Here is a 26,562-nt window from a genome sequence, read left to right on the forward strand (position 1 = left end):
CCCATATGGTCCCTCCTTGAGCCCTACCGAAAGTTATCCCTGAGCACAGAGCCAAGAATTAGCCCTGAGCATAGCCAGCTGTGACCCCCAAAACAACAACCAAAAAAACCAAACAACAAAATCAAGTTGACTACAAAGGAGCATGCCAGTATTGATTGGATGGGTTGAGGGTCCAATATAGGAGACTAAAGCTGGTGCTAACTCAGCAAGTTCATGTTGGAGTGGAGACTCTGGAGAGCTGCTCCTCTGGATCCAGATCATCAGAGTATGCCTGGCCTGAGTCCTGGGTTGAAATAGAATAGCTGGTTGGCATATCCAACCTGCAGTATGTATGGGGATAGTCTTTTAATGCTTGATGAAAAGATAGTGAGGCTCTTGTGAGGACGGTTCCCTTCACAAACAGCACATTGATGAAACAGCAAACCTAGTGTTCAGGGCTCTGCCAGGTTTAGGAGCTTCAATGAAGTGCCCTGGTGACCTAAGAACAATGTTTTCTAGCAGTGTCTGTCACAAAATTGTTGATACCATGTCAGTGCAACTGAAGTCTGGGCTTAAGTCAGAGATGGGCAAACTTTTGCTGAAAAGTGTTACATAGGAAAAAAATTAGAGTATGTGAGTCTTGTGATTTCTGTGGAAGCTACTCAACCCTGCCTGTGTGGCATGAAAATGATGACAAGAAAAGGAATGTTCTAATGAAGCTGTTCAGAGACATTGAGATGAAATTTTATGTAATTTTCACTTGATAAAAATATATTATTTGGGGCCGGAGTGGTAGTAAAGTGGGTACGGCATTTTCTTTGCATGCAGCCAATCTGGGTTCAATCCCCAGCATCCTATATGGTCTCCTGAGCTCAGCACCTGTGATCCCTGAACACATAGCCAGGAGTAATTCCTGAGCACTGCCCAGCCCCAAGCCAAAAACAAATAAAATATGGGTTTTTTTTCTCCTCATTTTAAAAAATCTCAACCATCTTAACATTCGAAAAACACTGTTTTGCTGTGGACTGTGCAAAAATTGGCAACTGAGCCAGATTTGTCTCATAGTTTTGAAGCTGATTTTTTTTTTAGATCTTCAGATTTTATGTTTTGAAAAACTGATATGCAACACGATGAAAATTGTGTTCCAGCAAGTCAATGATTTGAACTTCAGAGATGAAAAGAAATATTTCCAGCCAAGTATCTGAATGTTATTTGATTGGTTTATATTTAATAGCTTCAAGAAGATAGACTTTTAGGTAACAAAGTGAATCTTTAACATAGGAGAGGAAGATGAGGCTTCTAAAGCCCTAGCACTGAATTTAAATCATGCATTTATATAAGTTGCATATTCATTTTCTCCATTTGCAAAATGCCTGCTCCTAGGGTTCTTATAGTTTCATTGTCAGTGAAAATAAATACCCCCATCCTCTTTTTCTCCCCCCCTACCAACATAATTATAAATTATAAACTGTCAAAACCAGGTACTTCATTCCAGGTTTCTATTGAATATATTTAATTTGGTAATCTTATAGACACTGTTGTCTTCTCATTTTAATTAATTTCCAGAAGCTTTGACCAAAGAAAGAAACCTTAATAATTTTTGATTATATCAAATTATATAATAATTTAATACAAGAGTACTCCATGGTAAAAGTATTTTAATCTAAAGAGATTGCTTAAGCATGGAACTGGAACTTTTTGTTTGTTTTGTCTTAGGGCCCCATCTGGCAATACGAAGGGCTTACTCCTGGCTCTGCATTCAGGAATCACTCCTGTGGGTGCTTAGGGATAGGATGCCGGGGATCCAACCTGGGTTGACTGCATACAAGGCAAACACCGTACCTGTTATACTATCACTCTAGCCCCTGGTACTGGAAATTTTATCAACAGAACTGAGTTTACTGAGGGGTTGGTGGCTGGGAAGGGCCGTTGGGATGCTGATGGAGGGAATAGGGGACTCTGGTGATGGATGTGGGAGATATATGCATGAAAAGTATAATACAGTATTGTAAGCCCCAGTTCCTAAACAAAGATGATAAAGGGGTGAAATGCTGCTTAGGACAATAGAAGATGAGAACTGGTTTAGGGAACTGAGCTTTCCAAGGGTGGGTGTGGCATGGGGAGGCTGAGTGAGAGAAACCCTGGACAATAGTGGAGGCTGGAGTAACTTGGGGGTTGTGGCATTAGAACATCACGTGTATGAAACTGTATTGAAAATCATAGTGCTTCAAACTTTTTAAATGTTTCAAATTAAAAATAAAAAGATTGCTTTATTGAGTTTGGCCTTATAATATAGCAATAGTAGTTCATCATGTTCAGGCTCTGGAACTGTCTTTCTGTGCAAAAATGTGATGTCTTCATATGTTGTTCACACTTAAGCAATAATTTAACTTAGTTTGTAACAATGCTTATAACACTGAAGCAATAATTTAATGATTTCAGCTTTATAAACACTGATAACTTTGATATTTTAAGGTCTTCATTGGCTAGAACATGCCAGAAATTTAGTGTTAATCTTTAGCCTTTGAACATAAAATCAGTTTCAGGCAATCCCTGTCTTCATTTCATAAAATGTGGCAAAAGCAACAATTTCTATTGCTGTCTTACCCTACTAAAATACTTAATAAGATCATGTAATAAGCTGCCAAATTAGTCATATGTTTAATGTCCCCTGCTCATCTAACCATAGAGATTCCTCCCTCTGGTGATAAAGATACATTTTGTCTTAAAAAAAAAAACCAGCCAGGGCTGGAGTAATAGTACAGTGGGCAGGGTGTTTGCCTTGCATGCGGCTGACATGGGTTCAGTCCCAGGCATTCATTATGGTCCCCCGAGCACCACCATAATGGAAGTAACATCAGAACTAGTTACTTCCTTGGTTATTAGGAAATCAAGCACATTCCCATAAAAACTTCTTGAACTCAATTTGGCATATATTATGTAAAACACCTGAGTAATAATTATAAAGCAAAAAAGACAAGGAAAAAGTCTAGATCAGTGTTTCTTTAAACTTTTTTTCAATCATGGCCCCCATCTGACCTCTTCCTTTCCTGAGTGCCTCCTTGTAATCCAGCTTGATAATGAAGATCTAGTTAATCCAGGGTCCATACCAACAGCTTTCATATCATCAAAATTGGTCATTTTGGCATCCCTGATAAATAATAAATAAACTTAACCAGTCCTGTCTATAGCCTTTCTTTCAGGTTAGACATGAGTACTTAGTATAGTGTCCTACCTAGACATTAGAGTTGGTTTCTAAAGCTCTAAGTTTAATTAGACTTGTGGAAAATGAAGCCATTAGCATAGCTAATGTTGCAAAAAACAATCTCCAGATACAATGATAATCTGTCCTGTTTCACCCCTTCGTACATATCCTTTAAGTTAGTGTGAGGTCACTGTGTTTAATGAAAAATATCACTTTTTTTCTGTGTTTTAGTGCACATGAAAGGCGTATACTAGTTTGCTAGCAGGTTAAAGTGCCATGAAGCAGGTGGCTTTGTTAACTGAATATTCAGTCTCACTCTTCTGGAGAATGGCAGTCTCTCAACCATGTTGGTTCCTTCTCAGACCTGGTTGGTCCTCTGCCTTGCTTATTTCTTGTTTCCATGGTTTGTGGCAATCCTTGGTACTCTTTGGAGTACAGCAGCATCACACATCTTGGCCTCCATGTTGACATGACATTCCCCTATGTGGGGGTCTAAAGTTCCATTTTATAAGGCCAGCCATCTAATTGGATGGATTCAAGGCACACTCTGCTACAGCTTACCCCCAGCTTTATATAACTAATTGCATCTGAAATGGCTCTCCTGCCACCTAAAATCATTTGGATTAGGGTTAGGATTTCAGCATCTGATTGTGGAAGCCAGGTACAGCTCAAACATGGCAATGCTGAGTGTTGTTCAAAAGAGATTAAAGAATTTCTTGAGCTCAAAAGAGATTAACAATTCACATATTTGGACACTGAAGGTCAGTCTAACACTACAAATTATTTAAAAGGACTTTAGAACTTACATCATTATGAGAGTTTTGTGTAAGTACATTTTGTAAGGATTACTGTTAGATGAAGTGATTTTATCTTTATTAATATTTGATGAGACCTAACATGGGCCAATTAAAAACTTGAAACTTTAAATCTTTGCAGTTGTTATAAAATTGAACATCTATTAAAAGAAATTATTCTCTGTATCTAAACATTGTGAGGATAAACTAAAATCTGCTGATTTATTTTGCCCTCTATTCCAGGATGGTTGACTTTTCTGAGTATAATCCTAGAAGTTTTTGCTTTAGCAACATCAACTTTAGGGCAATATACTCTTACTTACTTACTGAGCCCATACTGTGTGCTTGGTGTCTATTTATTTAAAATAACTCTCTTCTAACACAAAGTTATTCTCTATCTGTGATGAAAAAGTGACTATCAAATCTTGACTAATTGATCAAACTATCTGGCTGGTAATCAATATCATTGAGTAAACCTGTTGTTCTCTGACTTCCAAGCTTCTGTTCAAAGCTGCCAAGGTAGTCTGAAGCCACTGGCTTACAGTTGCTCCATCTAAGGGCATTGTTGAATGAGAAGTAGTCCATGGAAGAGTGTAAGTGTGAACCTAAGCATCTCCTACACAGATGCTCCTTGTGAGGATGGGCTAGAGAACTAATCATCATCTTTGTCAGAAATGGTCACCAGAAATATGACAGGTTTGTGTAAGTAAAGAGGAATCATACGAACTTACTCCTGACTTGTAAGAACCACAATAAATAAAAATCAATCATCAGAAATTAACTGTGAAATTTTTGTACTCTTATTCAGGCCCCAAAACTTTTCACAGATGACTGAGATTTTACTTACACTGCTTACTTCCAACCAGAGTTAACATTTCAAATAGCTTTTAATGGTCCTGGTAGTTTTTCATATTTGGATGAAGTGAAATTACTGCATATAATTGATCTTTGGGGTTTTTTAAGATAAAAGGTTTGAAATCATGATTAGATCTTGTAGCTCTGTAATGACGTAAGGGTGGGAAAGGGAAGTGGAATGTGTTTCTGATTTTGTTGGACGGGTTCAATTCTGTTTCATTTCTGAAAACAGCGGGAGAATATTTGTACTGAAACTTCCTGTTGTGGCTGAGCCAGAGGTAGTTTGTGAGTGTGTCTCCCACATACCTAACTTTTGGTCGTTTAATTCTTGGTAAACGTCTCCCCAAGTTATTGGGGTCTGACAAAAGGCACAGAAGCAGTTTGGGGGTGTCTGGAAGTCTGAAGGCACCATCAGGCTGCTGATGCACCCGCCCTGCAGGTACAGGTTGACCTGCTGGTGGCACCATACCCCCTGATTTAGTGTGTTTTGATCAGACTTTTTTCTCTATTTTAAGGGCCATGAATTCATTGTTACAGACCATTATGAAAATGAACAATTATTTTGTTGGGTAACATTTTTTAATCTTCACGAAATCCCGCTAATGGTCGATTTCTCGAGTGGGCTCAGTAATCTCTCCATTCGTCCTTTCCCTGAGATCTTAGAAGTCTCTCTCTGCTTGGCCCTCTCAACGATGTTGCACTGGAGGCTCTTTCAGGTTCAGGAGAATGAGATCCAGCTTGTTACTGAATTTAGCATATGAATACACCATGGGAAGCTTGCAAGGCTGTCACACGTAGGCAGGAAACTCTCAGAAGATTGCCAGTTTCTCCCACAGGGAGAAATAGGCTACGGAATATCGCTTCTGGGAGCTCAATTTTAAGTCTCTGGGTGCTGACCATTGATGGAATTACACAAACCTGGGTTCCTCTGCCGGTACCTTCATGCGTGAGGCCTGTCCGAACGTGTGGAGAGGGGGCCTCGAGCATGGCTGTAGCTAGGTTTCGGTGGTCTTCAGCTGCCAGGAGCTCTGCTCGGGGTGGGGATGGAAGCTGGAGCCCATCCCCTCCGAGGGGCCCCGGGGAAGACAGCCAGGCATGCGGGCAAGAGACTCTCTTACTCTTACTTGTAGTATCTCTCAATCCCTTATCAGTTGTGTTAAGAATTTAATATAGTTATTAAAAAGCAGTATAGTTTTGTTTTGTTTTTATTTTTATTGAATCACCATGAGATAGTTACAAGTTTTTACAGAATGATCAAACACCCATCCCTCCACCAGTGCACATTCCCCACCACCAATATCCCTGGTATACACCCCTTTCACACCCTCCCCTGCCTCCATGGCAGACAATATTCCCCATACTTTCTCTCTAATTTTGGGCATTATGGTTTGCAACACAGACACTGAGAGGTCAGCATGTTTGGTCCATTATCTGCTTTCAGCACACATCTCCCATCCCAACTTATTCCTCCAGCCATCATTTTCTCAGTGATCCCTTCTCAATTCCATCTGCCTTTTCCCCTCCACTCATGAAGCAGACTTCCAGCTATGGGGCAATTCTCCTGGCCCTTATATCTACTGTCCTTGGGTGTCACCCTCATGTGATGTCATTCAATATTCCACAAATGAGTGCAGTCCTTCTATGTGTGTCCTTCTCTTTCTGACTCATTTCACTTAGCATGATACTCTCCATGTCTATTCATTTATAAGCAGATTTCATGACTTCATCTCTCCTAATAGCTGCATAGTATTCCATTGTGTAGATGTACCAAAGTTTCCTTAACCAGTCATCTGTTCTAGGGCACTTGGGTTGTTTCCAGATTTGGGCTATTGTGAACAGTGCTGCAATGAACATATAGGTACAAGTTTCATTTTGACTGTGCTTTTTTGCATCCTTGGGATATATTCCCAGAAGTGGTATTGTGGGAGGCCCAATTTCTAGTTTTTGAAGGACTTTCCATATTGTTTTCCAGAAAGGCCGAACCAGTCGGCATTCCCACCAACAGTGAAAGAGTGTCCCTTTTTCCCTACATCCATGCCAGCATTGGTTGCTTTTGTTCTTTTGGATGTGTGCCAGTCTCTGTACTGTGAAATGATATCTCATTGTTGTTTTGATTTGCATCTCCCTGATGACTAGCAATGTGGAGCATCTTTTTATGTGCCTTTTGGCCATTTGTATTTCTTTTTTGAGGAAACTTCTGTTCATTTCTTCTTCCCATTTTATGATGGGGCTGGAGGGTTTTTCTTGTACAATTCTACTAGTGTCTTGTATATACTGGATATTAATCCCTTATCAGATGGGTATTGGGTAAAAATATTCCTTCCCATTTTGTGGGCTCTTTCTGTATTTTGGTCATTGTTCTTAGTTTGATGTAGTCCCATTTGTTTCTGTTTGCTTCCACTTGCATGGTCAGTGCTGTTTTATCCTTGGAGATGCTTTTAGCTTCAATGTCATGGAGAGTTCTGCCTACATTTTCCTCTACATACCTTATAGATTCATATCTGATATTGAGGTCTTTAATCCACTTGGATCTGACTTTTGTGCCTGGCATTAGACAGAGGTCAGAGTTCATTTTTTTTTTTTTTTGCATGTAGCTATCCAGTTTTCCCAGCACCACTTGTTGAAGAGGCTTTCCTTATTCCACTTCACATTTCTTGCTCCTTTTTCAAAGATTAAGTGGCCATATATTTGGGGGTTTGTGACAGGATATTCAGTTCTATTCCATTGGTCTGCAGGTATGTTTCTAGCCCAATACCATGCTGTTTTAATCACTACAAAAAGCAGTATTGTTACTCACATAATTACAGAGAATTTTTTATTAGCATTTTTTTTCTTTTTGGGTCACGCCCAGTAAAGCACTGAAATGTACTTGTTTTGTTTTGTTTTGTTTTTTGGGCCACACCAAACTGTGTTCAGAGCTTATTCCTGGTTCTACATGCAGGAATTACTCCTGGTGGTGCTCAGGGGATCATATGGGATGCCAGGGATCGAACCCGGGTGGGTTGCATACATGGCAAAGTCCCTACCCACTGTGCTTTCTCTCTGGCCATTTATTAGTAATTTTAACAAAACTCTCAAATATATAATTTGAAGAACAAGTATGTTCCTCCAGTAATATTTTGATGCTACATAAAGTTTTTTTATCCTTGCATTTGAGTTAGGCTAGAATAAGAGCAATTTTTCATATAGTAGTTTTAGAGTATAATTTAAAAATGAACTAGAGCGATAGCACAGTGGGTAGGGCGTGTGCCTTGCATGAGGCTGACCCGGGTTCGATTCCTCCATCCCTCTCAGAGAGCCCAGCAAGCTACCGCCCGCACGGCAGAGCCTGGCAAGCTACCCGTGGCCAGTATCAAGCTACTCGATATGCCAGAAACAGAACAACAAGCCTCACAATGGAGACGTTACTGGTGCCCGATCCAGCAAATTGATGAACAACGGGACAACAGTGATACAGTGAATTTAAAAATACATTCAGACTGGACACTACTGAGTTCATTTTTCCCAATTAAAAATGTTTATGAATCAAAATGAGCAGAATACTCCCCAGTCTGCTTCATAGGATAGAGAAGAGACAAAATCTCATTTTGAAGTAAAAACTTCAAAGCTTTATGAAGACTTCCATTGTGGTGTGGTGGACAATAATGGCAGTCATGGTGTTGACCACAGCAGTGATGGTCATGATTCTGGGGATGACCATAGGACAGTGATGGTCGTGGTTATGGTGATGACTGTGGTTCACTATGGCAGTGGTTTTGGTGATGGAGTTAATGATGGCAGTGCTGGTGATTGCGTAGAGAATATGGCAACAATAATTTCTGATATCTCTACTTTCTTTGTGGGATTGTCATTGCCAAAGAGCATTTGTTTCATTATAAAACTAACTTGATTTGTATTTTTAAAATCCCTTTTAATAGCAAGCAACATCTCCAGGCATGTAGATCAGAAATAAAAAACATTAAAGCAATGAACTCTACACTTGAATGTTAAGCACTATTCATAAATATTCCTGACAGAAGTAAACTTATGTGGTTTTAGGAATATTATTTTTTTTCTTGCTATTTCAAGTGCCAAGTCAGTGAGCAGGAACATAAAAGGTAAGGTAATTTGTCTTTGTATTTTCATTCTTGAAATTCATCATAATTCTTTGTGGTGTGATTTTCTTGCAGAAAAAAAAAATATTCTCCTCATGGAGTTTTACCAAAAGATTTCTTGTGAGGAATCAAAGTAATGATGCATGTAAATTCTCTTTAGAACCCGACAAGTTGGTCGGTCTTTCCAGTCGTCTTAGTCTTTTTAGAAAATATCAAGGAAAATTTCCACCATGTGATTTACTGCCTCTACATACTAAGAGTCAAGAAAACTTTCCAAAAAAAAAAAAAAGTAACCGCTGGGTGTAGCACCAAAACAAACAAATACAACTGCTTACTTTAAATACTCTTTAAACTCCTAACCCAGGAGAACCACACCTAAGGTTACAGTCTCTCATAATTTTTGTGGGTTGAGTCTGGTTCTGGGTTTGAAGACAGCCTTTTTAAGGCAGTGTGTCCTACCCTATAGTGTGGTAGGGACCCCACACACGTCTTTTAGGGACTCCTTCTCTTGTCCTAAGGTTACTCTATCCCCCAAACCTATACCACATATGATATTTTCCAGATGTACTAATGTTTGTAGAAGCATCTCAGACCACCTCACTGGCATTCATAAATGATGGCATCCTAGTGTACGAATATATAGGAAGCATTTATAAAATAATAAACTTTCCTACATCTTTTCTGAAAATGGTAGTCAGTTTTTCAAAATTATATATATATATTTTCTAATTCAGAAATGGGACAGACTAAATCCAGGTTAAAGGTATCTTTGGTATGTGTTTGTAGGCATTGTAGATTTAATTAAATGAATTTTTTTCTCTTGGAGATTTTACATGGGATCATACTGCATTTCACAACAATTCTTAAAAACAAAATCATAGAGGTGGAGGCACAAAATCACCGTACCCGGTGCTGCTTGCTCTACTCATGATGTTTATTGTCTGTCTGCCACTGTCTCCAATGATGCTTGTTTGCCCTGCTCGAGTATTTTATTTTATTCTCTGCCTATCCTGGAAGATTCTCTGGGAGATGTGCTGACTTCTCCCGAAAAAGTCACCCTTCTTCCTGACACTGGCCATAGGAACTTGGAGTGTTGCCCAAAGTGCCTGCTTCACTGCTGAAATGTGGAGCAGACAGCTAAGTGTTAACTCACAGTTCCAGACTTTCTCCTGGGGAACTGATTTTCCTCATCTCCTCTGACAGTCTCTGTATTCAATACTTTTATTTCTGTTTTCCAATGATCAGAGCAAAAACTTTCTGCATAAGCACAAGTCACAATCTCAGTGACCTACTTACATGGATCTTTCCACGGAAAATCCTCTGAGCTACATTGTTGCAAGTTTAACTCTTTTCTTTTAATTGAAGCATAATTGACACACAACATTACATTCAATATAATGACCTGATACTTGTATTCAACATAATTTTTATCACAAAATAAACACAATATCTGTTTCCAGTCTGTCCTCAATAACTTGTAGTACAATCGTGTTGCTATGGACCCCGCTGAACTCTTGGCTCTCTCTGCTTATGCATTTCCCGACTGGACACTTGTACTCTGAGTCTTGTTCATCCATTTCACAGTGCTCCCTCAGCTATTTACAAATCTGTCCTCTTTACAACTTTGGTTTCTTTTGTGTTTTAGATCCTACCCGTAAGTGAAATCATATGGTATTTGTCCTTTTCTGTGACTGATCTCAGTATAACCCTTCAAGGTCCATTCCTGTTGTAATGAATGACAACATTCTCTTTTCTTCTGTGACTTAGAAACCATTTTAGATATGGTTAAGTTATGTCTACAGGCTTGGCCACCCTTCAGGTTAAGCATTCATTGTCTTCATCTATTTGGAGAGCTGTCACAAAATACCAGAGGGCAAGTGGATTACAAGTACAGAAATTTGTTTCTCATAATTCTGGAGGCTTGAAATTTCAAAATCAAGGTGCCAGAAAGTCTGGTATCTCGTGAAGGCCTGCTTCCTAGAGAGCTGTGATTTTGTGCTAAATTCACATAACAGAAGGGGTTAGACCTCTTTGACTTTTTCTGTAAGGACGCTAATCCCATTCTTGAGAACTCTACTGTCTTAACAGAATCACCTCCCCAAGCATCACCTCCCAGTACCATCGTTTTGATGGTTGAGATTTCGTCATATAAATACGTGCACGAGTTGGTAGGGAAGGTAGGGAGCGGGTTGTGGGGGGCTCAGACTAGACATTCAGACCACTGAACCCATCTTGAGGTAGTCCACCAGGGCTGTGTTTCTGTGCACAGACCAGAGGATCAGACATTCTTTGTGATAGAACAGGTAGGGCGAGACAGGGATGTGACCCTAAGAAGGTGGTGCCTGACAACTTGGATTACTCTTGGCCCTGCTGGACCCAGACACCAGAAAATAATCTTCTCATCAGCATTCTCTCCCTGTTTTTTTTTTTAAAGTTACCCTCTTTCTTGGAACATCATAAAGAAAGGCTGGAAAAGAGTAAAAGAAGGACTTTTCTGCCTTTCACTTGAAACCTTCTTTAGGAGACCCCTTCCATCATCTGGGAGCTTCCTTGCTTATCTTTCCCTTCATTTCCCTGTTCTTAAAGTCTTTTCCTTATTTGGTCTCCATCTTATCCCCAGTACCTCGCTTTCAGTCCTGATTGCTTGTTTTTATAGGGTTTACATCCAGGGTTGCTGGAGGGGCCTGGGACCACCCCTAGCAGTTGCTAATTCAGCGCTGACCAGAACCCAACCAGGGGGCTATAGAGGCAGTGGGGCAGTGAGGCACCTATGTGATCCTGGGGATTAAACTCTGTGTCTGATGAAACTTTCAATGTTTCTTACAAAGGAAAAGAAATAAAGGAAATGGAAATGTTAACCTGGATTGTTTCACTTGGCCTGTTTTGAAAAAGGATCAATCATTGTCGAATCCATGGCAATCTGCTTGGCCCCTTCTGAGCCCATGACAGACAGTGATCTAGGAGGTGGAGTGGCTCTGTCAGAGCGCGCCATCCCCAAAACTGCCTGGCTGGCCTTCCTATCCTTCCACAAGCCTGGAGAACACACCCGAAGTGCACTCTTACAGCCCATCCATAATTGTTGTTGTTGTTTTCTCATTGACCCAGAAAATGGAACTTCTTTTGCATTACAAAAGAGAACATTTTCTTTTTTTTTCATTTCTGTAAGCATCAGCTTCTTATTCTGGTGTTAGCTTACTTACTAGCCAAAATCCAAAGACTTGATTTTCTGTTTTGGGCGGGGGGGGGAAAAAAAGGGAAGCTTTTAAAGTGTTTGGCTTCAAAAATCCTAAAAAGTAGTTTGTGGATCTTTATTTTCTCCTCTGTTATTCCCATATGTTTGAATAAGTACTTTTTTATTGCATTCGAGATAGCTCAAAGAGCTTGCGCACATGCTTTGCGTGTAGGAGAACTGGGTTCTCTTATCATCTGCTCTGCATGGTTTCCTGAAACCCCTCTAACTGCACCCTCCAAGCAACATGCCAGAAAGAGTCACCACTGGGTGTTCCTCCCCTCAGAAGAACCAATGTTTCTCTTTAAAAAAAAAAAAATAATAACAGAAGGGTCTGGAGCAATACTACAGCAATACTACAACTGGAGCAATACTAGTGTGGTCAACCAAAGTTTGATCCCCAGCATCCCATAAGGTCCCCTGAGCACTGTAATTCTTTTTTTTTTTTTTTGCTTTTTTTTGGGAGGGGTCACACCCGGCGATGCACAGGGGCCACTCCTGGCTCTGCACTCAGGAATTACCCCTGGTGGTGCTCAGGGGACCATATTGGATGCTGGGAATCGAACCCGGGTCGGCTTCGTGCAAGGCAAACAACGCCCTACCCGCTGAGCTATCACTCCAGCCCCTGCTAGGAGTAATTCTTGAGCACAGAGCTGGGAGTAACCTTGGAGCATCGCTGGGTGTTGCCCCAAACCAAACCAGACAAGCCTACAACAATCAGGGATTTCTAGCTTGATAAACTATTGTAGATTATCACTTGTTTGTTTATCCTCCAAGAAAAGGTGGACTCATGGAGATTATATATTTATGACATGTTCCTAATACCTTACTATAAAACTGATTTTAGTCATATTTTTGAACCAGAAATATATGGAATCACATGATTTATAGAACAGAAAAATTCAAGTTGTTGACTTAGACTGTATGGGGCATAATCCTCAATGTGGTGTGTGGAGAAAGAAGCCAAGAATGAAACGCAATTGGAAGAGAAACCTCAAAATTAAGGTTTGGCAGAAAGACGAGCTCACATGTGCCAAGTTTTAACTGCAAGCTAATTGAAATGGTCACAATATGAATTGTGTGAAAAGAAGGAGGTTGATTTTGGGTGCCTTACACACAGAAAAATGTGTTTTAAAGATAGAAGCATTCCTATTTAGTAAAGAGTATCTCATTAAATATGAACATTTTAATTTTAACTCTAGGATCTTTATCTGATAGCAAGAAGAAAGAAAACAAGGTCTTTCTGGTGTATCTAATACTTTACATGCAGCCTAGTCCAGTTCTGTCCCCAGCACCACATTCGGTCCCCTGAGCACCGATAAGAGAGGTCTCTGAGCATGGAGCCAGGAGTAAGATCTTAGCACTGCTAGGTGTGGCCCAAATCCTCCCTTCAAAAATGTGAAGGAAGAAAAATATTTATATTTTTAATGGGAGAGACAGAAAGATGAAAAGGGCTGGGGAGAAAGCTGTATAGACTGAGAATCTGTTTTGAGTGCAAGAGGCCAAGGTTCAAATCCCAGCACCACAGGACCCCTCATGCACGGTTAGAAATGACCTCTACAGAACTGAGATGAGAAAGGTGGGGGGCTGGGGGGAGGAGAGAAAGAGGGAGGGAGGGAGAGTGGGAGGGAGGAGAGAGCTAAAACAAAGAATTAGTGATTCCAATACATGGAAATTTCTTGGAATTTGCTTTTTATTGTGTAATCTCACAATATATTAAATAAGTAGTAGTCAAGTACATTACTGCCTCTTGCAAGTTTAGACATGGGATAAAGACACCCTGACTTGTGGCTTGGCTACCAATGCTGCAGACATCTCCCAGCTCTCGGTAGAGGGCGCTCTGGTAAAGAAAATGTGTTGGAGGTTCTGCCAGACTCTCGCCCAGCTCCGTGATGTCAGCGTCACCATGGAGATCTCATTCCAGCTGAGGAGGAATGGATTCCACAGTCCTGCTTTAGAAATGTGTAAATAGCAGATGCTTTTATTGCCTTTGTCTGAGTCTCTGCCCTTGCAGAGCAACTCAAGCCGGAAGCTCCGAGGAAAGGAAGTCCATATTTGTGCGCAATGTTTGGGGCTTTTCCTCCCTCTAATCCACTTAGTCTCCTGGGAGGAGTGTACATAATGGCAGTTTAATCTGACTAATTCAGATTTCACATAGAGCCAGAAAGCTGAATGTGTTTTCCTTGAATCAAAGAAATAATTCAGACTGCTTTCAGAACTTTGTATTCGATACTTATTATAATATACAATATTATACAATATTATTATACAATATTATACTAATATACAATATAAATCCCATTGCTCATCGATTTGTTCGAGCGGGCACCAGTAATATCGCTCATTGAGAGATTTATTGTTACTGTTTTGGGCATATCCAATACGCACGGGTAGCTTGCCAGGCTCTGCCATGCGGGCTCCATACTCTTGGTAGCTTGCCGGGCTCTCCGAAAGGGGCGGAGGAATCGAACTCGGGTCGGCCACGTGAAAGGCGAGTGCCCTACCCGCTGTACAATCTTGTATATTAAAGATTAAATATACTAATGTTTATAGGAATATTATTGTGGCTATATCAAGTCAAAAGAGATTACCTTTCCTTTATAGTTTCATTATATAATTACTGTTCAAAACATGTTCGAAACAGTACAGAAACTGATAATCAAGATTTAAATACCAAGTTCAAGATTTTTTGTGTGCAATTGGCAGATCAAGACTCAGAACTCAGGTATCCTGTCCTCTAATCAGAGCTTTATTCACTTGGCAATTACAATCACATGTGGGTTTTTGTTTTTTTGCTTGCTTGCTTTTGGGCCACACCTGACAACATCCAGGGGTTACTCCTGACTCTCCACTCAGGAATTACACCTGGTGGTGCTTGGAGGACCATATGGGGTGCTAAGGATAGAACCCAGGTCAGCCGCGTAAAAGTGCCCTACATGATGAACTTATTGCTTTGGCTCCATACAATCACTTCTGTTTTGGACTTGTGGATCTATTGTGAGAATCAAAGAAGACAAACCCAGATACAGTAAATGAAATGTTTTTATTTGGGGTTATATCTTCCTATGCATGGGAGAGCCTGGCAAGCTCCCCATGGCGTACTCATATGCCAAAACCAGTAACAATGATGGGTCTCATTCCCTGACCCTGAAAGAGCTTCCAATGCAGCACCATTGGAAAGGATGAGCAAAGAGAGGCTTCTAAAATCTCAGGGCTAGGACAAATGGAGACAGTACTGAGACCACTCGAGAAAATCGACAATCAACAGGATGATGATGATGATGATGATGATGATGATGATGATGATCTTCCTATAATCATCAAAGGACTGAAGATTAATTAATTGATTATGAAGAATCATATGTCATATACTGACGACCTACTTTATGAACTGCAGACACTATGTACACAGCTTTTTTCCAGTATAGGAACATTTCTACAGAAGACAGAATCACTGGTTCACACAAAACTAAAAGTTGGTGACAGTGGTTTTTAGGACTAGACCAGTGGTGGGAGCAAATGAATTTCCCAGCGCCTAATTCTCACGGATCATTTCAATGGAAACCAGTTGGTACATTTAGAGCACCACTTTATGTTACCAGCTTCTTCTAGACTGGAACCAATGCTCCTATGCAAATTCAAAGTAGTCCCTTCACCAAAAACAATTCCTTTGCAGAACCCTTGTTCCCATATGCTTTTTTATACCCATATCTACTTAGAAAAAAAAAAGGTTTGTTGGCTCAAAAATTACCTTCTATGCTTTTGTTTAAATTTTTTTATATTAGAGAGACATGATAATTTTGTTTCTTTGGCAGTAAGAGTATTTGGAGGTTAATAAAAATCACTTAAATTTATGAGGCATTGTTCTCTTCTAATTTAAGGTCTTAACGCCTTAAAATAGCTGATAAACTGAGGCACAAAGTAAGGAGCTTCTAAGAGACAGCATGCACTAATTCAGTGCTTGCTTTGATCACTCGTGGGCCACTGGACTGGAGCAGATGTCTCCATGGTATAGAATGACTAGCCATGTTCCCCAGAGACACGCTGCCTTGGCCCAGACCAAATTGAGGTCCTTTAGAAACAGGATCCATGGCAAGAAGCTGACTGGTTGCTCAGCTTGTCCTGGTCAGCCATGGCGACAGAGCCAGAGCTGCAGCACAGACCCCTGGCTCAACACCTGTGACTCAATCCACAGGAGTGTCATGGATATTCCTCTCAGCTGGACTGTAGAATTGGAGCAGTGTGTTCAAAATTCTGTGAAATACACCTTTGTACATGGGTCTGCAGGAAGAGTGATCATAGACAATGCCAGTGCAGAGTCTATTGAATCCATCTTTAGTCTACTCTTTTATTTTTACTTTCTCTGCTACCAACCTTTCCCCCCCCCCGCCAGGGGAGTGAAGGGGTTTGCACATCATACTGTTCTGAGAACTTTCTCCTGGCTCTGCACTCAGGGATCACTCCTGGTAAGCTCAGGGGACCATATGGGGTGAAGGGCATCGAACCAGGGTCAGCTGCATACAAGGCAAGTGCCCTCCTCTCTACTATCACTCCGGTCCTACTACCAACTATTTCACAGTGCTTTGAACAAGGTGCCCTTTCATTCATTCTAATTTGATCTGCTGGCTAGACCCTCCTTCTGATGTGGGAGGTTGTGAACAGGGAAACAGCTACATGATATCCAAATGAAAGAAAAGCCCAGAAAGCATGGCAGGCTCTGGTAGTTCATTGATTTGAGTCCCTGAAGACTTGGAGGTAAATGGATATGCATGGTTTGGCTCACAAATGCCTTTTCCCTTTCTCTTTGTGCTGGGTGATGACAGTTACTTTTCCTTAACAATCACAGGTTCCTTTCATGTTCTTGGAATCCTGGAGCTGGAAAGATCATCAAAAGTTCATCATGTTTCATATCCCACTTGCCAACAGAATTATACTTAAACTATCCAAGCTGGGTCATTGTTTGTTCTGGTCTCTGAGTCTCAAACATGGAGGGCGGTAATGGACATTCAGTGGAAGGAAACCTGAGGAAATGATTCCAGGGCTGGAGCATGTCATGTCCAGGGCATGGCAGTCCAGAGCCCCAGGTTTGATTTTCCAGAACTGCATCACCTCCCTAGCACTGTCTGGTATGGCCCTAGTGGCCTCAGTGTGCTCAGGGAGCATCCCCCCATTAAAAAAACTCCCCAAATAGAAAAGCCACAAAAATAAATAAATGGAAGGTATCTGGCTTACAACCCACTCCTGATCTGTCATAGTTATGATAATATTTCTTTCTTTGCTAAGTAGTAGCACAGTATTCAGCACACATAGCTGAATGTGATCTGGTTAGTGATCTGATACTCCAAAATGCAAATGAGACTACGTGGCAAGAAAGGACAATGTTCTCTAAGGAAACAACATTTTTTATCCGTCAGAGATTTGTCAGCATCATTGTTAGCACACAGGAGGGTGGAGAGTGGGTTCATTTTAGCTGTTCAGATAAATCCTACAAAATAGCAAATAAATATATGTCACCTAGAAAAGTCAAGCTGTCTAGAAGGAGGGAGGAACTGTTCTTTCTTTGGTGCCCTCAGAGTTCTTTTTACACGTGGCCATCAGTTGTAGTGCCAAAAAACCCCCAGCAAACACTGGTTCATGTGCTGCTGAGTGAGAAACACATTCCAGGAGTAGATCTCTTTGAGAAACATTGCTTTTTTTCTCTCTCCTTTTTGTAATTCTGGTGCAAATGAAGGGTGCTAGGAAGATTAGAAGTAAAGAAACCAGCATATGTAAAATAACTCAGTATTGCCTAAGCCCACTTGGTCACAGAATCTTTTTTTTTCTCACAAAAGCTATCAACCATTCACACTTTAGAGAATATGTATTTAGGGGGTTTATGTCATCTTCTCTACCTGAGGAACAGTCATGTCTCATCTGTTTTGTACCTGACATACATGGGTCAAGTGAAAAGCTATGCCTGAAAATAGTCTGCATGAGGTTGGTTAACTGACACCAAGATTCAGGAACGCTGGAGTGGGGCTGTGATGTCATGAGGCTAAAGATGGGCAGGATCATGGCTGGAATCGAAGAGAGGAAAGAAACCAGGGACAGTTTCTGAATTCTAAGAGACTGGTTTTAGCTCAAAGATGTCTGAGCCTTTCCACCCAAACTCTTGAATACTTATAATGCATCATTCTGGAAGTTTACAATGTTCCTTTCAAATCACCCCTGTTTTCCAGCTTTCAAAGAGAGATTAGCATGGTTATATGGCTGGAGTGATAACACAACAGGTAGGGCATTTGCCTTGCATGCAGCTGACCCAGGTTCAATTCCCCCATCCCTCTCAGAGATACCGAGAATATCTTGCCCGCACGGCAAAGCCTGGCAAGCTACCCATGGCGTATTCGATATGCCAAAAACAGTAACACAAGTCTCACAATGGAGACATTACTGGTGCCCGCTCGAGCAAATCGATGAGCAACGGGATGACAGTGATACAGTGACAGTAATATGTCGCTAAGCCATAATCAAAATGTTGTCGAAATGTCATGCTTAACCTCGAAGTCAAAAGATTCCTTGGAAATAAGATGATTTGGAATGACTAAACGTAATGGATCAAAGTGGACTCTAAAGAGCTCTGTTTTCCTCTAGCTGACCACTGTAAGTCTTACAGTACAGAGGATGTATCAGAGTAGGGCTCCCCAAAATGGAGTGATAAAGGAGGCTAATAGTAATACAGGTTAAAAGAATCTAATAGCCCTGAAAGATTGGCTGCTGGTCTTTGAAGTGCCAGGGGAAAACGCTATTAGACAAATGTGCTTCATTCCGTTCTGAATGGATGCCTTCATTGACTCCTCTATGATTCATCTCAAGAGGTCAAAGAAAAGACAGAAAGATAGAAACAGCAGCATTCCCGTTGCCTCCATGGCACGACCCACATTGTGAGTGTGCCGTTATGCCACAGAGCCAGAGATAGCTCAGAACGCTCGAAATGGTCCCAGCCACCTTCACTTGAAAAGGGAATAGTTGCCTCTCAGTTGACAGAAGTTGAATAAACACTGAAGGATTGTTTCAAAGCTTTCCCTTAGCGCGACTCTAAGGGATCAGATAGGATGGAAGTATTAAGGCCTACCTGAGCTAGAGTGGTGTTTATAGGGTCTCTATTGTGAAATCTCAAGAAGTCATTTTTGCTATTGTTCCCTTTATGAAATCTTCCATTTTGGCTGCAGCTGGAGGTAGAGTAGAACTAAATGAGATCATAATAGTCACTGTCACACGACTTTATATTTTCCTGCAGTAGTTACTCAAATCCGTGCTCATCATGTGCCTACTATGGCATCAATTAGGAGAAGACATATTTGTTGCTAAAATCACATGTTGACTTTTATAGCTGTCAAGGAATATTACATTCAGAAGAAGAAAGGAGTGTTCCTTTTCTACATGTTGCCATATCTGCTTTATTATGAAAATAAAGGGCTCTTACCTCATAGCCTATTGATATATCAAGTAATAAATGGGATGGTTACCGGTTCTATTTTCCTTATCCTGTCTTCCTGCACCACTGCAACATAACATGTTTCTTACTAGTAACAGATGCTTGGAACCTTCTTTTGAAATTCCTAGGGAGAAACTGCCCTGTTGATTCCATTAGATGGGAAGTGGCTTTATGCAGATGTCTACTTGCAGGGATGCATTGTTGTAATTGCTGTTCTGCTGACCCCTTGCTGAGTGCCATGCTTTTCTCTTGTAGGTGATGTGCCTTCAGGACTTTTTTGGTGACGATGACATTTTTATTGCATGTGGACCGGAGAAGTTCCGTTACCAGGATGATTTCTTGCTAGATGAAAGTGGTAAGGAAAAAAAAAAGTTCAAAACCAGGGGAAATTTGAGGCAGCTTTCCAAAATGAACTGCACCAGGCCAAGATTATGTCAACTCCAAAGCTACCAAATCAGTTTCAGATCCTCGACTAGCATGTCTTTTCCATATCTCAAATTTCTTTGATATTTTTTATATAGGAAACAGATGAAATGATAATTGGAAAGGTTAAATCATTTAGAAGGGTAAATTACCAATGGCTAATTTATAACCATTTCATAACTAAATTGGTGTTCTATAGAAATCCAGGGATTTCTACATTTCTAGCGATATCATTTTCTTAAAATTGATAGTTGAGAGATTTGTAATCATAAAATGATTGCATATGCCACTTGGTCTAGCTTTCCCTCCTTTTGGTTCCTAACAAAAAAAGGCCTAGTCTCCCTCTCCCTTTAAATATGGCAGTGTGCACGTCATTGACATCTGTGAGGAGTTGCTGAAAGAACATCCTTCCATTAAAAATTACATCTGATAGTTTCCAGTTGATAAATGAAAGGGATCATTGATAAAGTGGGAAAGATGTGCCTTAGAAAATGAACACCAAAGGTTACAACATCAAGAATGATTTTTCTGATACACCACATTATCTCACTCTTAACAGTGCCACAGGAAAGCTCATTGCACGAACGAAGGAGAGCTTTATTTGATCTCCTGATTTAATTAGGGTGTAATACATATTTACTGACAAAATCTAAATTGTTGGAAATGCCTTTTGAAGTTATTAGTACTATTACTTGCTTAGATAAATGTGAAAAATTAGTGAGTTTTTGGCAAAGTAACTGGCAGGTACTTAAGTATTAATCCATTGGACAAGTGATGTTATGCAGCAGTTCTGTAGGTGATGTGCCTTCAGGACTCTGTTTGCAATATATGAAGATATGCATCTTGGCTATACATACTCAAATATGCGACACTATTTTATCTTGTAAAAATTGCAGTATTGAGGTTAAGAGTACATTAGGAATCTCCTTTTGTCATGAAAACTTTAGATAAGTGCCTGATAAAAAATGATAGATGTACAGTGTGATGATGATGATTGAAAGATAGATGGATGATATTTATGTGTGTGTGAAAGCAGAGAAAGAGAGACATATATTATGATAAAAGTGTTATTTGAAGAGATTTAAGTGACTTTGGCCCTAGTTGGAGAAGCAGTTTGGAATCTTCCTTCCTCTAAATCCATTCCATCTTTGCTCTGATAGTCAGTACCCTTTGAGGGCAAAGTTTTCTGCAAATCCATCACACATACAGTTCTCCTCATGGAGGGCTTCTCCCTGCCCCTCCTCTTGGTCAGAAGAAACCCCCTCTGCCTTAGTGTGAACAAGTGAATGTTAAGAGGCAGGCAGAAGAGCTGACAGCACAGTTTTGAGAAAAAATTAACTGCCTTGGCTTTCAATTTCAAGAAAATAGCTCTTTCTGATAGAATCGTCCGAGAGCACAGATGCATTCTGAAATGAAAGTTTCGTCTGTCGCTTTGATACAGAAAACAGCCTGTCAAACTCGAATTGGAATACAGCTCTGTTTGCAATCAGCAGGCCTGTCCTGGTCTCCCCCAGCCCCTGTTTCCCAGCCCCCAGGTAGAGTGGGCCTCTCCCCCAACCATGTGCTGCCCACCCAGGGGCTGCAGCCCGCTCCTGTGGTTGCAGGCCGGTCTTCTGAGAGAACACAGAAGATGCCAGAAAAATCCCAGCTGATTTCTTTTTAGAATTCTTTCCATTTAAGAGAATGCACACCCCTTATCTTCCATGCAGCCGACCTGGGTTCGATCCCCTGCACCTCATATGGTCTTCCAAGCCCTGCCATGAGGGATCTCTGAGCACAGAACCAGGAATAAACCCTGAGCACAGCTGGATGTGGCCCAAAATACAACAACAACAAAGAGTGCACACAACATGTGCATTCTCTCTCTCTCTCTCTTTCTCTCTCTCTTTCTCTCTCTCTCTCTCTCTCTCTCTCTCACACACACACACACACACATACACCACACACACATACACCACACACACACCTAAGTATCATGCCTAATGTTGATAGTTTGGCCTTTTTATAAATTTCTTCAAACTGTTTGAGGGAAGGCTTTGCATCCTCTCCCCTGATTAACATACCCTAATTATTTCTGGGTGTGAAATACATTTGCTGAGTAACAATGCCTCCCCCATCCTCAAAGAAGCACGTGGATGGGGAAGCAGAAAGAATCTAATTTGAGATTTTCACTTCCTTGGATGAACTTACCCTGAGACTAAATTCACATGTTGACAACTGCAATTTCCCTCTGGCTTGTACAGCATGTTCTGGTGCTAATGTATTAAAATTCGAATCTTTTTTTAAGTGCTCTGAGCATGATTTAGGCCAGCCTATCTGTACTTGCTAAATGGTATTTGCACATGGAGGCTTCATTTGGCCTCTTGCAGCATTGCTTCTTGAAAGGAGATTCGGCAGGGGGTACGATCATCTTTAGGATGAATACTCCTGCAGGGTTGTACTTGGTTTAATGGCACCATGAAGTGGCCTTTTGCTGCAAGGCAGCACTTTCATTTTATCTTTCAAAATTAACCTGCTCCCAGTGTGTTCAGGATTAGTAATAATATAATACATCCCCCTAATTACTGCTGGGAAAGCTCCTGGAGACGGCACTTATGTCTTGCCAGCAAGGAGTTTTGCCATTACAAACATACGTTTTCCGGGGCTCCATTGGTGCCAGATAAATATTAGAAACTGCAAGGAGCTGCCTTCTTTCCCTAATTCTTCACACAGGGGCAGGGAGAATGAAGAGAAGGCTTTTTCTTCTTCTTCTTCTTCATCTTCTTTATTTCCAGCTCAAAATATAACCATCTTAGCAATATCGTCATCAATCAGAAGAATCTTAGCACCTTGGAAATGGTGGCTAGAGCACTATATATAGATGCAGTCAGGCCAGCAGATCCTTCCTTCATGGATGTCTAATTTAGAACGATGAAGCACAGTTAAGGAAAATGCCAAATTGGAGACAGGAAGCTCAAACACGGTTTTGCTCCTGTTTGTTGATGATACACCAACGAATATGGAATTTTTTTGCCCTTAAAATGTGACCAGATTTTGCTGAGAAATGCCTCCCTCCCTGTTTGGAGGGACAGTGAACTTCATGGCCATGAGTTTTTCACAAAATGTCACCTGCGTGAGCCCCAGTCCCTGAACTAATACCCCAAAAGCCATGAGTCCACTGTCTTCAGCCACTCTCCTCTCTGCTGGCCTCCCCCCTGCCAGGCCTGCCCTCTGCACAGGAATTTAGATCATGCTTATCTTCTCTTTCTACCAGTGGTGAGTTATCTTGATTCTGATGTTAAGGAGGCATCACTTTCAGTGACAGAATTTTGCTTAGATGTTATATTAATTTCATAGGGCTGCCATCGCAGCATCATAAGTAGGGTAGCTCAAGACAATAGAAATTTATTCCCTCACAATTCTGGAAGGCAGCAATCAAAACTTAAACAGGCAAGTCTGAGCTCTTTCTGAAGTCTGAAGGAAGGTCCTTGCATGCATTTTTCTGGTTTCCAGTTCTTGTCAGCCATCCTGGACATGCCTTGTTCTCCAATCCCTGCTGCCATCTTGACATGCCTTTTCCTGCTGTCCAGATTTCTCATATTATGACACTGGGATTAAAACCCACCCTCATCCAGTATGACCTCATTTTAGAATGATTACATCTGCAGATTCCTAACGAGGTTACTTTCAAAGTTAGCAGGCTTAGGTTGTCTACGTGGTTTTTTTTTTTTAAGTTCACAATTCAATCCACAACAGATGTTGTTTGTAGCTGTCCAGATTTTATCTGAACTTGGATAGCAACTAAACTCATTTTCATCTGTCTTTTTTTTCTAAACCAGTCTTTAGAGTTGCAGAGTTATAGCTTTGTATTAGTTTTATATTTACTAATAGAACACATTCTATGAGCTGAGCTGTGACAAGGCTAAGTCTTTTCATCGATTATCACTCACCTTATAGATCAGGAGAATGTTGTGGGGTGTTCTGAACACTTCACGGTATTGGAGGGCCTTTGTAAAAGGTACTGATTGATAGATTGATGTCAAATATGCTGGAGGAGATATCCATTAGGACTGACCCAGAAGACCCTTGGAGATAAGTACTTTAGCCCCCTGAGCATCATTCCAAGAGCTCTGCTTTAGATTCTGGATTGCTGAGCATGATTGAAATGCCTGATTTTGGAGCCTAGGATCTAAGAATGTTAATAGCAGGTAAATGAAGGCCTCTGGAGAGGAAGCCAATGTGATACAGATTGAATAGGATCCACAAAGACTTTTACAAGATGAATTGAATCTAAAGAGGTAAATCAAATTGGTAAAAGCAAAAAAGTAGGTTTTGTTGTCAAAATAAAAAGCTAGATTTTGGGGGCTGGAGTGAGAGTACAGTGGGTAGAACATTTGCCACGCAAGGCAAATGTTCTACCCACTGTACTCAGGGGTACACCTGAATTGATCCCTGGCATCCCATATGGTCCCCCAAGCACCCCAGGAATAATTCGTGAGTGCAGAGCCAGGGGTAACCCCTGAGCATTGCTGGCTGTGACCCCCCTGCCCCGCCCCCAGGAAAAAAAGAAGAAAAAAAGAAGAAGAAGAAAAAGCTAGATTTTTTTTCCCCAAGAAATTAGGAAACTAGTGCTGCAAACTTGGTTGGGAGAAATGTCATTTTAATAATAGCACGTGTGAAAATGACTCTGGGTTGACTGAAGACCTTTGGTGAGCCAAAGTGTGATGTGGCTCATTTGCTATGGGCGTATCATATCATCCAAGCTTTCATCTCTGATCAGAGATGACAGAGGATGGCTGAAACAAGAAATTTAAAATGCTATTTCAAATCCATACAATATATTGTATTGTATGAGAAGAAATTCAAATAACCGAGCATTCAAATACTGTTTATTTTTCAATGGCAGCATTTATATTATTGAAGCTCTGAAACTTAAAATCTTACTTATGTGAGACTGGCAACAAAAACATAAATGCAAAAAAAATAATAGTGAAAAATTTTAAAAGAATAAAATAAGAAATTGAATTATCACCAAAAATGTTAATGAAAATAAAATTGCACTGAAACGGTAATCGTGGATGTGCATATGCACACACATGCATGTTCTCTGGGTGCACACATGCTCTTACACACACATATACATGCATACTCTCTCAGGGCAGCCGGTTCAGCTTCTGCCTGCATAGACAGACCCATCTCTCATACAATGAACTTCTAGCAGGGGCATTTCCTTAGCTTCTCTTATCAACCTCTGTGTGTTTACACCCCAGGAGCCACTTGGCAAAGTTTCTAGAAATATTCCATCCTGACCACTTACCGTGTCCAAGATGAGGGTTACAGAAAACCTTATCAGGCACCATTCGCTACAGCATCTGGATGGCTTTTGCAAACTCCGGTGATAAGAAAATAGGGTTAGAATGCAGAGAAGTAAAAAGAGTATTGGTAAAGTATGAGAAGACCTAGGTTGAGTCCAAGTTCTCTCTCCTCTCTGTGTGGTCTCGTTGACTTCAAGCCTGCTTCCTATTCTGTAAAACACCTTTTTTTCCTCAGTTGTAATGGATCTCAAATGAGATAATAAATGTCAAAGCACATTCAAAACTGTGTTCCTTATTACTCAGTGAATGATGTTAGTGAATGACACCTCAGCTGAAATATACCTCCTAGTGAATTGCAGCTGGACTCAGCCATGGAGATCCGTTTGCTAGACTTAATTGGAGGCAGATGTCCCCAAGAGTTACTCATGGTGCTCCTTTAAACAAAAAAGTCATTATATTTTGCTTTCTTCCCACTTTCAACTTTTATTCTTGAAGTGGAGGTAAAAGAGGACTTAAGGGAACTTTGAGCAAATCCACCCTCCTCTGGAAGGACTCTGGAAGATTAAAGCAAACCGCATGTAGAACCAGTCTGCTTTTAAACATTGTCAGTGTTCAGGAGTGCCAGGCCTTGCAGCCACACTAACCCCTGCCAAGGAGATTTCTGAAGATCTTGCTGCTCTGGGCCGGGGCTGGGGATGATAGAATACCACAATATTTTTTGGAATAACCGGAAGATGCTGAGTCTCCATGAAAACTTGGCTTCTGGTCAGGAAGAAAGCTCCAAGGACAGAAGCACATCCATGCTTTGCATGTGAGATACTCTTGGTTTGATCCCCAGCCCCAGAAGAGACCCATGTACTGTGATCAGAGTAATACCCGAATACATGGTAGCTAACAAAAAATTAAACAAAAAACACAAAATCTGGTGTTCTCACAAAGTGTGTTTGAATTACTGCTAGCAAAATTCATGTATTATCTATCCATTCATTTATTCAATAGAAACCAACACTGTGCTCAATACAAATAGCAGCAGAGAGTAAGCCTTATATAACATAAGACTCTTCGTGCCACTTTTTTTGCTCAATTAAATCACTGTGAGATAGACCATCACAAAGCTATTCATGATTGGGTTTCAGTCATGCAATTTTCAACACCCACCCCTTCATCAGTGTACAGTTCCCATCACTAATGTCCCCAGTTTCCCTCCTACTGCCC

At 40.8% G+C, this 26,562-nt stretch overlaps 1 protein-coding gene across 4 annotated transcripts in view; it reads left to right on the plus strand.

Annotated features, from left to right (window-relative positions):
- The window catches only part of DCLK1 (doublecortin like kinase 1), a 372,695-nt gene that overhangs the window by 165,785 nt on the left and 180,348 nt on the right, over positions 1 to 26,562 (plus strand). For all 4 annotated transcript variants that reach the window (XM_004604525.2, XM_055131489.1, XM_055131485.1 and 1 more), the window contains exon 4: positions 19,886 to 19,985. In XM_004604525.2, the coding sequence (XP_004604582.1) occupies positions 19,886 to 19,985 (100 nt within the window). The remainder of the gene's footprint in view (positions 1 to 19,885; positions 19,986 to 26,562) is intronic.

Source organism: Sorex araneus, chromosome 1 (genome assembly GCF_027595985.1).
Source record: "Sorex araneus isolate mSorAra2 chromosome 1, mSorAra2.pri, whole genome shotgun sequence".
Classification (NCBI taxonomy): domain Eukaryota; kingdom Metazoa; phylum Chordata; class Mammalia; order Eulipotyphla; family Soricidae; genus Sorex; species Sorex araneus.